This window comes from Astatotilapia calliptera, chromosome 11, assembly GCF_964374335.1.
Source record: "Astatotilapia calliptera chromosome 11, fAstCal68.1, whole genome shotgun sequence".
NCBI classification, from domain to species: Eukaryota; Metazoa; Chordata; class Actinopteri; order Cichliformes; family Cichlidae; genus Astatotilapia; species Astatotilapia calliptera.
Window position 1 is genome coordinate 23014997 of NC_137432.1, and position 15119 is coordinate 23030115.

General features: G+C 39.7%; 2 protein-coding genes and 2 non-coding genes across 6 annotated transcripts; 1 reads left to right on the forward strand and 3 right to left on the reverse strand.

Annotated features, from left to right (window-relative positions):
• Nucleotides 1-665: 665 nt before the first annotated feature.
• On the reverse strand, nt 666-5792 carry rps27.2 (ribosomal protein S27, isoform 2). Of its 3 annotated transcripts, none has more exons than XM_080308314.1 (5): nt 5714-5792; nt 4908-4991; nt 4134-4242; nt 3610-3720; nt 666-1763 (listed from the first exon to the last, which is right to left on the reverse strand). In XM_080308314.1, exons 2-5 carry the CDS (start codon nt 4911-4913, stop codon nt 1735-1737), a joined length of 255 nt encoding a protein of 84 aa, XP_080164440.1. In that variant the 5' UTR covers nt 4914-4991; nt 5714-5792; the 3' UTR covers nt 666-1734. The 3 variants fall into 3 exon arrangements, with proteins under 3 accessions (XP_080164440.1, XP_080164439.1, XP_080164441.1); XM_080308313.1 differs by lacking the exon at nt 5714-5792 and adding an exon at nt 5534-5711; XM_080308315.1 differs by lacking the exon at nt 5714-5792 and having other exon boundaries at nt 666-1354; nt 1701-1763; nt 4908-4997.
• On the reverse strand, nt 3017-3148 carry LOC113032884 (small nucleolar RNA SNORA13). The gene has a single exon (XR_003273956.1). It is a non-coding gene; the product is annotated as a small nucleolar RNA SNORA13 (small nucleolar RNA).
• LOC113032883 (small nucleolar RNA SNORA13) lies at nt 3792-3923 on the reverse strand. Its single transcript, XR_003273955.1, has one exon. It is a non-coding gene; the product is annotated as a small nucleolar RNA SNORA13 (small nucleolar RNA).
• A 638-nt stretch (nt 5793-6430) lies between the features above and the next one.
• rab13 (RAB13, member RAS oncogene family) lies at nt 6431-13099 on the forward strand. Its single transcript, XM_026183976.2, has 8 exons — nt 6431-7001; nt 7682-7742; nt 8823-8883; nt 9015-9092; nt 10789-10878; nt 11195-11260; nt 11386-11436; nt 11543-13099. Exons 1-8 carry the CDS (start codon nt 6878-6880, stop codon nt 11612-11614), a joined length of 603 nt encoding a protein of 200 aa, XP_026039761.1. The 5' UTR covers nt 6431-6877; the 3' UTR covers nt 11615-13099.
• Nucleotides 13100-15119: the final 2020 nt, after the last annotated feature.

Sequence of the window (15119 nt, forward strand, 5' to 3'; positions counted from 1 at the left end):
GGTGCTTCTAATAAATTGGCAGTTTGTTTGGGATCATTGAAGATGCTTTCACAACAGTATTGCATGGTGGATCAGAATTTGCCTGTATCTGACAGATACGCCAAGATTACGACTGATAGGTCTTTGGGAATCACCTTATTGGTGCAGAAATACTATTTTATTCCTTTCAAACGATGTCATCTTTGGCATGTTTCATGTTCATTAGAATAGAATAGAATAATCCTTTAATTGTCCCACAAGGGAAATTTGGTTATTGGGTATTCAACTTGCTGCTAGTAACAACATGCTATTTAAAATTGGTTCTTTGCAAAGCTGTCTGTTTTGTGCAGACACATGACTGGTTAATCCCACAGGTTATGTATCATTTTATGATTGAATGATTCATAGGTTAGTATCAAGTAGCTTATCAAACAAGAAAAGCTAAATAAAAAAAGTGAAATAAAAAAAAGTACTGCACCTTTGTAAAAGCCTACACATTAAATCTAAACCCCTTATATTTGAATAGTGAAAAAGTGGTGGTATAAGGGTACTATATGATTAAAAGTATGAATAAAATATTAAATTAGAATGGTGATAGTGACATTAATATTAAAAAGAGATCATATAGAATACAAATCTTATCCTGTGTTCGTCATTCAATAAACACAAGCCACACCAGAATCTCATTTCCTGTTTACCATAATTTTATTTGTTAGTGTCCAATACAAGCAAGACAATAAAAATGTAACCATAGCAACAACAAAGTTATCAAATCCCTCCGTCTCCTGATTTAATTTTCATATTTATTCAGTGTACAAATCACTGCTGTCACAGAGGCTGTGCACAGGGCCTACGTGCGCGCAAGCGTAAACCACAGGTGAGAGTAACCTGCGGCCACAACCTGCTCCTGCAGTGTCAGCCCTTTCAGAGCAACTGATTTTTCACAACCTGACAAGAATTCATCCCACATGATCATTTGCACAGAAAGCTCGCAAGCACACATAAATGCACAACCACACTGTTCATTGAAATTTAATTAACTTCCTTTTTAAAAAAAAAAAAAAAAAAAAAAAGCAGAGCAAACAGTGTCCTTCCCTGAATAGACCCTCATTCAGACTGAGGGAACCCTGCACTGATGCCACTGACATCATCGCCTACTTTATAGTGCTGACATCACTGTGGCATTAAAACATAAGACACAAGAAATGTATTAATAATTATTCATGCAGAGTGCCCTTTTTACACAAGAAAACTCTGCAGTCAAGTCAACTTTCTTGAGACGTAGCCACAGTTTGCTTCCTTTTCTAGAGCTGGCCCCCTTGTTTCCAGAGGAACTTTGCATCTAGTGCTGGGCCTCATCTCTGACCACACCTTCCTGTAAATCATTACTTAGTTGATGAAGGGTGTAATGCAAACAAATGCAAGACAAACAGAAACCCCACATGCATCGTGTCATCTTTAAAGGGTTGCCAGCGGACAAAAGCTGTGTTTTTTCCAGATAAAATGGTGAGTTGAAAGATACCTAATGAGATTATTTATCAAATGAAACTTTATTTAAAGTGAACAATGAATCATATAAGCTGTTGGTGGTCTCTCAACAAGGCCAGGCATTTTTCTGCATATTAAGTAGATAGACTCCCTCTTATATTACATGATTTAGCCATTCCCATTCCCTGCATCAGTTCTATGGCAGTGTCACTTGATGTCCATCAAGTTCTTACTCTTCTCAAGGATGTCGAACCCCATCTGATCAGGTTAGTGCTGTTTCCTCCTGAATGAGCATCCTAAAGAAAGAGGCGAGAGATTGTGGCTCAGACACTGATAGAAATCAACAAGACAGCTTTATTATAAAACACTTAGAGAAGTCTTGGTTATATTATAACCTTATAATCCTCCATAAATATCGACAGCCTATAAAAACGGCCAATCTTGCAGCAAGGTGTATCAACTGACTCCCTAACAAGAAGACATTCACCTAACAGTGAAGCTCATGCTACCATCTGCCTTCACAAAGGCTGAATCACCACCACACTCGTGGTTTTATTGCTCAGAGTTCCTGCTAAGAAGCTCCTGTTACCACAGCAGCGTGGGGTGGCTGTGACGATGACAATATCAGTAAAATTGAACCTTGAACCCCGAGGACATGAAACGCTACACATAAAGGCTAATTTACATACAGGTGACAGGTTGTTAAACGGACCAACAGAAACTGATTTTTCCTCATCGGGCCGGGTGTCGGGCTGAGCGGTGCAATCAGCTGATGCGATCAGCGCTATTTTATGCAATAAACTAATTTCCCTCTTCCCAAGCACATCCAGGCCACTACATACACACCACAAATATAACTATGTTTCTTAGCGAAGCACGACCAGGAATCCCATCACGTCTGCAGGGAAAATAGGTCAACGTGTGCAAAAGGAAGGAAAAGAAGAAAAAAAAAAAGTAGTCGAGGCTCAGAGGAAGAGATGCCATACTTTTTGGAGATCTTTTGTATTTTCCTCACGTCATCTCACTGACTGGATTACTTCAGTTTAGAAGTGAGGAAATGTAAGTGAAGGAAACTATAAGGTGGAGATTTTTTCCCTGCGTACATGCTGATGAATGTTGGGATTTCCAGTTGCATTTGTTAAGAAATAGTTATGTTTTTGGTGTGGCGCACATGTAGTGACTTGTGTAGAGTAATATTATAAACTGCTTGGCTGTGTTGGGAAAAGAAAATATTTTATTGCACAAAAAAAAAGTGCTGATCGCATCATGCGAACATCTGCTTTGCTTGACTGCACAGCTCGGTACACCCGGCCTGATGAGGAAAAGCTGGAAATGCTGAACTCCAACTTGTCGGCCTGGTGACTCAAACAGGCTCTCCTCCAATCGCTCCTCATTTATACAGTGCTTTACAAACCCAAATATTACAGGTAACAGCTGGATTTTCCCCATTTCATTTCATGTCCTCTTTAAAGGAGACCTATCACCTTAAATCTATACTGGGCCTACCTGTTAATCTGAAAAAAATAAAATAAAATGTGTGTAAATGAAACGTTGTGCTTGCAGCCGATTGTGTAGGAATAGATCAGTGATGATGAATTCCTCTCACAACCACAAGAGTTACTGTATGCCTTAGTTGACACCCTGTTCATGAAGAAAACAATGAAAGGGCAACACAAAGGCAAATGTGAAAGAGTAACTGAGCGTGTGTACAGTCAAGTTCGACCACTCATCTCCGGCCACAAAATCTGGGGATTTAGGGAAAAGCTTCTGCCTTGGGTCATTAAAATATAATTCAGTTTTATTTACGTAGTGCCAATCCAGAGCAACCGTCACCCCAGAGGGGAGACAAATCTAGATTACATCAGGAAGAACACCACCCAACACAACTCTGCCGAAACAAACATGGGGGCAGCTAAAAGTAGCTTCCGTCTAAATTTGCATCAAATGCAAAAAATATTAGATTTAGACAAAAACTCCTGAAAATGTTTTTAAAAACAAGCTTTTAAAAGTTGTTTCCCCTCTCTATCGTTGCCATTAGAGAATCCTCCAAAAGAATCCCAAATTTAAATCTTTAAGCACCACCCCCCTCTCGCCATTTGTGTAGTTCTACACATATAGTTGAGATTTCTGGTTTCCCTGTACCTTCTGTCAGGCGAGCTTTCCCTCCTGTCGGCTGGCACAGGACCGTGGAGCAGCCGACACACAGAACTACAGTCTGAGCATGACTGAAGACTGTGGTGATCTTGTAGCACCCTGCAAACAGCACACAAACCAGTTAAACAACAACAACAACAAGATGATGTCAGGAGTACTCCTGATGACTGGTGTGTCGTTGCAGCCGTTTGTGTAGAAGAGTCACTTGAAGCTCATGTCACAAACGGCCACAACCGTCACTGTATGCCTTACTTGACACCCCAATCACTAACGAAGCAATGAAAGGGCAACACATAAAGGCAAGTGTAGCACAGGAGTGGAAGAAGTGCTCAAAGGTTTTCCAAAACATTAAATTACCCAAATAAATACTTCTCCTGCACCATGACTTACAAATGGGAAATACACCACTTTGATTTAAAACTGTAATTAGCTGCAGAACTCAAGCAAATGTGCTTATTGTTAGTGGACATGTTTCCATTTAAATCTTAAGTACAACTCATAAGTAAACTGACCTGGACACTTGACATCCATAAAATAGGAGTTAGGACTCTGAACAAGACGCTTTTTCTTGTGTCGTCTCTTTTCCTGCTCGGGGGTTGGGTGCAAAAGATCCTTCGCGAGCTGGGGGAGGAAAGCAACTTTTTTTTCATTTTATTTTATTTTAAACACGAGCTTTGAAAATAAATAAATAAATTATTAATAAAAAAAATTAACCGGAAGGTGCTTTAACATGTAATTAAACTGCTGCGGTTGTAGGCCTCAGTTACAGCGAGGCAAAGGTCGAGACCTCGATACACTTCTCGGATAAGGAAACTGGAAAGTGTTAAAATGAAATTATCGGAATACTCTTGAAGCAATCGCAGCGATGCCGTTAAAAAAAAAGCAATCAGATGAAACATCGTTAAGAGTTTAATTAACCCCCACAACACCCAACATATGTCACAGGTAATCAGACGAGCACGACACCCAGTTATCAGACTGCTGACTAACATTAATGCGCGACATTAACCAGCTTCCTCCCCAATAAAGACATTAAATACACTCAATGCTGAGACTTAAAGCGATACCGTGTGCTGTCAGCGAGCCTCGTGGGTTGCTCGTTGAGCACGTGTTTCGCCATATTGCGCTCGTTCACATCTTTACGTTTACATTAAAGGGAAAAAAACTGCTGACGGATTTTTTTTTTAAACGCACTTTTTAAGCTGTAAAATATTTTAACCGCGTTATAAAAGCACACTTTATCGACTGAGGCAAGTTAGTAGGTACAAAGAGCTTTTGTTACTTACAGGCATGTCTGCGTGTTTGGACTCTCACCGGAAAAAGACCCGCTGTCCACGTACCGGAAACTGCTGACTGACTGGGAGGAAGACCTGGAGGAAGAAAAAATAAAAATACTCGTCGGTGTTTACGTGAAATTATTCGTTAGATAACATCAAATGAATGCTTGAAAATAACTTAATCGTGTAAATACACCGTGAATACAATTTTCATGTTTTTCTGTCGCATTTGATTAAATCTTCTAACTGTATAGCGTTTTCTTGACAAAGCAGACGATTATCCTGTAATTTAAACACTTTTTTCAACAATTAGAATTGTTGAAAAGTAGGTCAGACCCCTCATCATCTACACGTGAAACACGCGAGCTTAAATCCTTAAGTGTGTCCGTCTGAATATGCTCAAGTTAACAATTTTTGTTATAAGTCAGGGGAGCAAGGACTGGGCTATCAAATGCCCCAAATCGACCATCTGCACGATTTTTCAAAGTGTCGTTATAAAGAAGTCTTTAAAAACATGTTTGTTTGTTTGTTTTTCACTCAGTAAAATAAATTCAATGTAATGATGTCAGCATCCACTAGGAGTGGAAAATAAAGGACAGTAAAAATATAATTTGTTATGTTCCAAAATACTTTACATGTAAAAAGTGTGCCTCTGTGAACCCGCTGTGATCTGCAGGGTTGGATGGTAACACACAAACAGAGATATTAGATAAATAAATCTAAGTTGGCTTTAGTGGTCCGGCCTGTATGAACTAAAATGACCTCCGGTCTAGAGACATAAACACCCGAGAAAGTCAGAGGGGAACTGTTGTTACCTGCAGGTGACACCTGGGGAAAGTTACAGTGTGCTTCTCTTCCTGTAGGTGGTGCAGGTTAGACTGGAGCTACCAAAGCACTGAGCAGAATTAAGAAAGTGTCATTTTACATATATTCTTCTGTCGAGGCCAACTTTCATGCTTGGTGGTCACATTTTAAACGATGACTCTGATATCCAACAGTCTCTTTCTTGCAGGGATGTAGAACATTAGTTGTTATTTGATTAAGCTTCATAAACAATGTTAGCTTTGTATTGCTTTGTCTTATTAAGGGTACAAAGTATTCACTTAAAACGTACTCCAAGTAAAGGCCCTGCATTATGTTACTTAAGTAAAGGTTTAAGTAAAAGTACTCTTCAGTGAGGGAGAATTACATGAATGCAGAAGGACTTTAAGCAGCATTTTACTGTTTTTGAATATTTTTTTACTTCAACCTCAATTCCTGATTATTTCCTTTAATAATCAAATGACTGAGAAGGAATCAAAGTTGAGCAATGCTGTTAGAGTTATCCAAGAGCATTTCTCAACAAGAAAACCCCATGATTATAGATTATAGATTTATTAATATCATTTTATTTCATGGAGGATGTAAGGAAAGAGCACATGTTGTTTAAACCAACTTTTTCACTTGTATCGGTCCATACACACGTGTTTACTGATCAAATGGTGCCACCTAGTGTCCGTGCTGAGTGAGTGCCTGCGAACTGTGAACCGTTCACTCCCATAAAGCTCTCCCACACGTAGCTGCTGTGGGATTGGGGCCGACAGCAAGTTCCGTTTTCTTTTTTTTTAAGTGGTATTTCTGCAGACTGGATAAACTTGTTTCCACCCCGATATGCTTGTAAACGGGATAATAACGACTCTCTAATTGCAGCGGAATGAAACTTTAATACATGAGGGCTGATCTGAAAGAGTCTGTACAACTTTATCCTGCGCAGTCCAAACACAACACGGAGGAGGATCGGAATTTACCGGTGACAAGTCTGAGAGTGAAAAGAGGAAAAAGAAGAGGATCCACTCGCAGGAGATTGCTTATTTTAAGTCACAAGGAAAAGAAATCTAGATTTAACGCGTTTGGTGGTGGATGAGAAGATCTCCGGTGAAGAGACAGACCAAACTTTCCCCGCTCCTGCTTTGACTTCTGCTTGAAGAACAACTTCGACCATGGCGAAAAAGTATGATTTCCTTTTCAAACTGTTACTCATCGGGGACAGCGGAGTGGGAAAAACGTGTCTGATCATTCGTTTTGCTGAGGACAATTTCAACTCTACGTACATTTCCACCATCGGTACGTTTAATGTTTGAATTACAGTCTGCGACATTTCTGCTTCAGCTTATGATTGGCTTCTGTGAAACTTGGGATATGAGCAAGACAAATGTTTGCTGACATTTCAAGCTCCGTTTTGCCTCTGTTTACTGTAAGAGCTGGTTTCCCGGACTGCTTTCATGTCCCAACTAGTCTGCGCTCTCTTATTTTCTTTTTCTTTATTTAGTCTCTCTCTCCTTTTTTTCTTTTCTCCCTGCTGAATGTGTGTGCTCTCTCTTCCCTGACCCTCTCCCCCATCTCTCCCTCAGATCTCATTCCTCTCATTTGGCTCACAGAGGGTCCACCCACCCTCATTCCTATCTCTTTTACCATCTCTACGTTCCCAGAAGAATGGCTGGCTTTCTGGCATGCACAGTTTTGCACAGTCAACCCCCTCTTCTGCCCCGCACTGTCTATGTGTCTGTCAGCTTGTCCATCCAGCAGAAAAACACAAAAACACAGCAGTCTGTAGCAGTTTGCAGGTCTGTATGTCTGATCTTTATGTCTGCTTGTGGATGGCAACACCCTGGGGGGTAGGGGGTGTATGTTCAGTGTCGCCACCTTAGTGAGGGTGACTCATATCAACTGCAATGTATGAGTTTTTGTCTCCAATAGGGGTATTTAATGCAGTCTTTGCCCCCCCCCCCCTTGTTGTCTCCCAGGAATCGACTTTAAAGTAAAAACCATTGAAGTGGATGGAAAGAAAGTGAAACTGCAAGTCTGGTAAGAAGTAGCATGTGGTTGTTTGTCTGCAAACGGTTTGTGATATGGTGAGGCAGATAGACCCTGATTTGTTGAGTTATCTTTCTCTGCCCTCTGACTGCCTCCGGCTCGTTTTCCTGAGAGGAAGGAGGAACCTCCCTCTTCTTGTCCAAATCAGGATTTTATGACAGGGTTCATGTCCAAGTCCATCACACACGGCCACCACAGAGAGCTACTCCATGTCATTTAAGGGTGCTGCTAGAGAAGATATAGCAGCGTCAAATACCAGCACAGACAAAAACACGTTTATTTTTTGTTGGTTTTTTGGTCAGATTTGGCCTGTTTTGATTCCTTCTTTCACATCAATATAAAGGAAGTATTTGAAATACAAACGTAAATGTGTTTAATCTTGCTATAAATTCCTCTTAATGCATGCAGGTAATCTGTCTACAATTACAGCAAAGAAACGTATGGATTTTTACAAAACAGTTTCTCAAAAATGATTTTTTTCCCCTCATTTTAGAGCCTAAACTCTCCTTTTCAGCAGCACCTACAGACACCAATCATTGCTGAGCGATTCTCTTTATTCTGCTGTTTTTCTTCTTGTTTTAAAGAGAGGTTTGCTCATATATAATTCAGAACCAAATTTATAGAAGTTTTTTTCTGAAGACACGGTGAAAATAAACCTTTTATGACTGTTGACAGATCTTTCTGATTTATGGAGTACAAAAAATGAGAGATCCAAAATCCCCTCTATAAAAACCGTCGGCTCTGGGATGCCAGCAAAACACAAACAAGAACTTTGATCCTGGCTTCATCGAATGTTTACATTTCTCACCTGTAAAAGTTTGCAAAAAAGTTTAAATTTATACATTTTGATATTAACACATAGTTTCAGAAAACCTGTGATGCAAAAAAAAAATATTCTTAGTGGAAGTATTTTAGTGGGAAAATGTATCTGTTAGTGCAAACTTAGCCTGTAGTGTCTCACCTCAAATGAATCTTTCTGCATTCTGCTATACTCCAGGTTTTTTTCATATGATAGAAGTATTTTAAAGACCTTGCAGCACCTTTTTGATTCTAAGTGTGTGCTTTTTCTAGGGACACAGCAGGGCAGGAGAGATTCAAGACCATTACAACAGCCTACTACAGAGGAGCCATGGTGAGCGCAGTATGCCTCCAGGACAATCAGGCCTGGATAATCAGGCTGACATCACTGCCTCTTTGTGCTCAGTCTGCACCTTTGACTGACTCCGTAAATGCTCTCTCTCCTGTCTGTTCTCTGTTCATCAGGGCATCATCCTGGTGTACGACATCACTGACGAGAAGTCCTTTGAAAACATTCAGAACTGGATGAAGAGCATCAGAGAAGTAAGCCGGTTTTCTATTAGCCGTGACAAAGATAACTAGGAAAGACCAAGACTGCAAAGCTAATGAGTTTATCTGGTCAGTTCATTTAAATCAAAGAAGCAAAATTCCTGTATCTTCTACTGAGGAAACAGTAATCTCTACACCATTATGTATGTGGATTGTTCTCAGGATAACCTTTCTTGTTCATAAACCAGCATAAAACTATCCAGCATGGCCTCTTGTGCTCACTTTGTTAATGATGTTTTTCAACCAAAGTAAAACTTTTAGTTGATTAAGGACTGAAGAGGTTTTCTACTCACATGTTGGCTAGGTGTCACGCTGTGTGGGAGACCTCAGATAAATGTAAAACTTTCTAAAGTCCTGGCTAGCAGCTAGGAGCCACGCTAACAAGGGCATAACATGAAAGGAAAGTTACCGCTGTTGTCTCACAGCAAGAAGGTGCTTTGAACCTCCTGGTCGACTGGGACCTTTCTGTGTGGAGTTTACATCTTCTCCCTGTGGCTCCAGCTTTCTCCCACAGTCCACAGATTTCTGGTCCTTTGAAATAAGGTTGACCGATGGTTGTTAATTGGACATAGGTGTAGATTTGACCAAGCATGTGTATATGTGTTTTTGTTAGCCCCATGCTGGACCTCTGCCCACCCAGTGGCAGCTGGGGACAGGCACCGCACCCGGGAACTCTTAGTTGGATTTTTAATGTTGCTCAGATATTCAAGAAAAACTAAAGATAATGCAGGAAGCAAGATTATTAAAACTGAACTAAAACTAGATGTTAAAAAAATCAATTAACTAAAGTAAAATAAAAACTAGACTTTTGAAACAAGCTAAAGCTAACAAATGATTTTGTGAACTTGAGTGTTACTTTGGTTAAAAAAAGATATAAAAACTTGCCTTGAGAGATGTGTTTATTGACACTGGCATATGCCCTCCACACACAGGAATAATAACAAAGACTAAAAGTAAAACTGAAATGAATAGAAACTTTTCCATAAATAAAAAATGAACTGAAATGGGCAAACCGACTGAAACTAAACTGATTTAGAAGCAAAAACTCAAAATGAAATAAAAATAAAACCTAATGAGACTAATTACAAAACTATAAGAAGCTTTTTCAATAAGTGAATGCTGCCCATTTTAATATTCCAATTAAACAGACAATATGCAAACACGTGGTGTTCAATATCTTTACATCAAGTAAAATTAAGAACATAGTATAGCTATAAATGCGTAACCAGTGTCATTGTTTACAGATATACATGGCACTTGCTTACCTTCTTCATTTTCTTTTTGTTTTTTTTAAACACTTTCATGTAAGCATCACAACTGAGCTGAACTGAAAATCGCTTTTATAGCTGTTTTCAGTCTGTTCACAGCTGTTAAACATATGAATGATTCAGTCACATTTTCATAAAGCAACTGTTATGATTTCATGTATTTGTGGCCCGCAAGTTGTCAGCGACTCTGAGAGATTTGTTTTGCTTGTTTTGCCTGTAAACAAACTGTAGACGGCAGCACTGACGAACTGCGGAAAGATGGCAATGGAGCATTTCAGGGAAATGGTCTTGGTTTAAAGGGAGAAACCGCTCTGCTGACAAACAGCTGCTATTAGTGTCTCTGTTGAGGTTTTTGCTCTCTGTGCTCTCTTTCACTTTGTTGAAGTCATTTTGATCAGTTAATCACATTCCCTCTTTCCCAGAATGCATCAGCTGGGGTCAGTCGGATGTTACTAGGTAATAAGTGTGACATTGAGACAAAGCGGAAAGTTTCCAAGGAGACAGGAGAAAAGGTAAGATGTCGCTTGCGTTTTTTTTACTTGTAATGAAACAGCAGAGGTGTAGATTTACTTTGATGGTAGTTAAACTATCATCCAGGGTAAGATACACATGAGTAGATGGATTCAAAATTAATCATTTGTGGGGCTACTTTGCAAAGATTTCATTTTGAGAAAGAATATTGCATGGATTCCTCCCTGTTAAACTTTAGCGGACAGGAATGCTTGGGAAATGGTCAAAGTTGCTAAATTTACTCGAGATAAAACCCAGGAAGTGATTATTACCCATATCCTGTCCTCCTGTAACCATCTCTGTTCCTAATGTTAACAGCTGGCCAAAGATCACGGCATCAGGTTCTTTGAGACCAGTGCGAAGTCCAGCATTAATGTCGAGGAGGTGAGCAGTTTCTCCATACATTGAGCTTGTTTTATTATAGCTCTTTTGTTAATGTTTGTTGTGTGTTAATATGCAACAGACCTATATTTTCTCTCTTTCTGTGTTTCAATCTATCTGTCCTGCAGTCTTTTCTGGCTTTGGCACGAGACATACTACAACAATCCAGCAAGAAGCCAGTAAGCCAAAACACAAGATCAGTAATGCAGCGCTATAAAGAGTAATTTTGCATGCTCTACATACTGTATGACGGTAACGTAATTTTTTCGTCTGTTTGTTTGTCAGGGCCCCAGAGGTCAACAGGTGAAAATCACCAGCAGCACAGAGAAAAAATCCTCCAAGTGCGTTCTTCTCTAGACATGATTTCACTAGTGTATGGAAGAAAGAACATAGAAACTTAGGAGCGCCTGTGTTGACAAGGAAAAATGTGGCAGGGTTTGCAAATATCAACGACAGAGAGGTGCTAAAGCTCTGTTAAACTACACTATACTCCCTTTATAAGTTCTTCCACAAGAATTCTGCTGTCTCCAAAATAATATATGGATAAAGCAGCCCCAGTTTTTCAGACTGAACATATCCTTTATGTGACATCTACTGCGATAAACATGATTCCACAAAAAGTTGGAGTCTGACTCCGAGACCTTTAAAAAAAAAAAAAAAAAAAGGTCCCCACCATGGCACACATTGCTGTCACTGACCGTATATCTTTCTCGCTTACGTTATCGTTCCTACAACAGCACACCAGCACTTAAAAGAACTGCAGCTGTCTCTTAATGCTACCATTTCATTCATTTCTAATGTGTGAGCATGTGCAGGAGTAGCTTTATGGAGCTCAGTTGGCCGTAAAACACTAATGTGGTCTGTTTTGATTCACTTGATGGACACAGGGTTTTATTTAGAGTTCAAGTGGTCATAAGCATCTGAGAAATTGAGGTTTAAATACTACTGGGGAATTCAAATTTATTAAAGAGGACCTATTATGCAAATTTCCAAATTCATATTTTTTAGTCTTGGTCTCTGCTAAAGTAGCTTTACATGATTCACACCTTTTTTTAAATGTGTGACCTTTGTGCAGACCTTCCCTTTAAGCCCACATAAGGAATATGTGGGCTCTGACATGTATAAAACTGAGTTTTTGGCTCACATGAATTGCTTGCAAAAACAGTGACCTCATTATTATAAGTTTTGGCATTAGCACAGTGGCATATGCATAACAAAAAGGAAAAGCATGATAGGTCTGCTTTAAGTTATAAATGATAAAATGACCAGAATTGTTAGAGCGAAGGTAAAAACATGACGTACACATTAATGATGAAACAAGTTGGTCGCTGGACTTGAATGTGAAACAAGTTCTGTGTAAAACAACGCCTTGTTTTAATAGATGAATGGATTGAGAATGTGGATATAGATATTAGATATGGACAGTGATAAGTGCAATATGAGAAGATGAGTGGAGAGATGGGAAAAAAAAAGATGGATTAAGCAAGTGAATGGGCAGGATGTAAAAGCCTAGGAAGCAGCAGCGTGTTCATGTGTCCCTCATAGCGAATTGATTTAGTGGGTCTTGCCTTTTATCTGAAGTGCCTGGGAAAGCTCTTACTAAACGCTACCACATATTAGCGACATCTGACATGGCAGCCTCTCTGTTCAGGCAGTTTGATGATCGTTCAAAATAACCGATTGCAGGTCTTCATCTGATTCTGACAGATCTTTTTTTTCTCTACACACACGCTCTAAATTTCTGTTTTCTTTTGTAATTTCCTCCACATTGTTAGTTTTCTTACACCTGCCAGATTGTATGCAAGACCTGACGCTTGATGAATAAAATTGCAAAACTATAAATATATTGTTTGTTGTATTTTTTTAAGTTCCTGTTGGTACAGTGACGCAATAGTTTTTCTTTCCTGGTTTAGCATTGTCATAAATGTTATTCTCTGTATTCACATTTGCCTTAAGGGGCTTTACAGTTTGTACAGCATCCAACATCCTCTATCTTTAGATTCTCAATCTCGATAAGGGAAAAGCTCCCCTCAGAATCCATTTAAAGGGAAAAAATGAAGGAAACCTCAGGAACAGAGCAGTGATCCCAGATATGTGAAATAGTGAAATGACAGCTGCACAATTTCAATACTGAAAATCATAATGTTATCAATTAGGAAAAATATGGATACAGTGTTGTATTGTGAAAGACTTAGCTAGGCAGAACATCTTTTTTTCTTTAATTAAATACCTTAAATGACATCAATTAAGCGATGTTAAACTCTGTGTCCTAGTCCATAGACTTCATAGAAAAGAGGGACATAGGTTATAAAACTGTGTTGTGGGGTTTTTTGTTTTGTTTTGAAAATTCTTCAGTGTGAAAGCAATTTCATGATATTCAACAAGTAAGTGGTGGCTTTAATTTTTCAAAAGCACATTTTAAAGCATTCTTTAAAATTGGGGGACTTAATTTATTTATTTATTTTAGGGGTTTTTTGGGGGGGCACTGTCTGACATACCTGAGTGGGGGGGCTTTTATTTTGGAAATTTCAAATGCATTTAAGCCATAGTGAGTATAAAAGATGCACATAGCTACCATAGCATCACCCACCGGTTTGTGAAGCCTTGAGATTTGCTATCACCATCTTGGTTTCCAAAAGAAAAAGAAAAATGATGTGATGTGATGACTGACTGTGAAACTGTGCTCATTGGCTAAGGACTTGAGATTAAGAAATTGTTTGCCAATGAGCTGTGGTTTCACACCACAGATTTATTTTGAGACATAATATGACAACGATTTACAAAATACACTCATTAAAAATTATTATTATTCAATAGGACCCCACATGAGTGGCCAAGCCTTTAAACTCAGCAGGAAACTGTTGGCAGAGTTCAAGTTAGAAAGCAGTTTTGTGACTTCTATAGAACTGGAAGTGTTTTTGAAAGTTATCACCTTCTCAGAGTATTCAACACTTCCACATGGGCTTTGTTTTTCCGACCTGGAAGATATATCCATCTTTTATTTTGTCTGTGGTTAAAGCATACTGGACATTCCACACACACAAAAAAATAGGGCTTTTACTGTGAAAATCTATCATCCAAGTATAATGGTAACGTCCTGTAAGTCCCGTAGTATTTATTTTGAGAATCTGACACCGAGATCTGTTAGTCACTATGAGGGTCTTTGAACGAACAAGAAACATTACATATGATAGACACATCGCTGGTTGTTTTAGACGAGCCACCTACAGGACACACATTCTCACTACAAAGAATCTCTGCCACCGTCTATTTCTCTTTCTTTCTTTTTTAACTCTCCTGCCAACAGCAACTGCTTCGGGTTTTTGTGTGTGTTGTTGTTGTTGTTTTAATCGTCGCTGCAGCAGTAAAAGCTGGATCCTGTCGCTAGGCAACCACCCCTCCTTCCCAGCATCAGCACCAGGACTGTGTTAACGCTCTCTGCCGCATCACCGAGTTGGCTGCACGTTCTGCGTGCCTTGTCATCACGTATAGGGCAGGTTGTGGTTTGCAAACACGATCCGTTCCTCTGCCAGAGTCACAGCTCGGCTTGGAAACAGAGGAAGAGATGCGAGGGCAGCAGAGGGGAGGGGCGAGCAAACACGATAATGAAAGATAAACTTAAGTTGCTGTGCTATGAGGGGGCACGGGAAGGCTAAGCGGCTGTATTGGTGTGATGTCTGGTGAAAGGCTGTGAGGTAAACGTCGGGGGTACATACACACATTCACAAACACACGGGCTGAACGGGATGCCCGCGTGACTGCAGGGAGGAAAGAGGCGGCGGAGGAGGAAGAACAAGAGGAGGAGGGGAGTCTAGGTGCTTGTGTGGACCGCCGCAAAAACCTCCGAGGTGGAGTTAACAAA

Coding starts and splice junctions, on each gene's coding strand:
- rps27.2 (XM_080308314.1), bottom strand. Junction 3,721..4,133: donor TATGGATGTCAAGTGTCCAG/GTCAGTTTACTT, acceptor TGCTGTTTGCAG/GGTGCTACAAGATCACCACA. Junction 1,764..3,609: donor GAAAGCTCGCCTGACAGAAG/GTACAGGGAAAC, acceptor CTCTTTCTTTAG/GATGCTCATTCAGGAGGAAA.
- rab13 (XM_026183976.2), top strand. CDS start 6,878: ATGGCGAAAAAGTATGATTTCCTTTTCAAACTGTTACTCATCGGGGAC. Junction 7,743..8,822: donor AAAGTGAAACTGCAAGTCTG/GTAAGAAGTAGC, acceptor TGCTTTTTCTAG/GGACACAGCAGGGCAGGAGA. Junction 11,437..11,542: donor AACAATCCAGCAAGAAGCCA/GTAAGCCAAAAC, acceptor TTTGTTTGTCAG/GGCCCCAGAGGTCAACAGGT.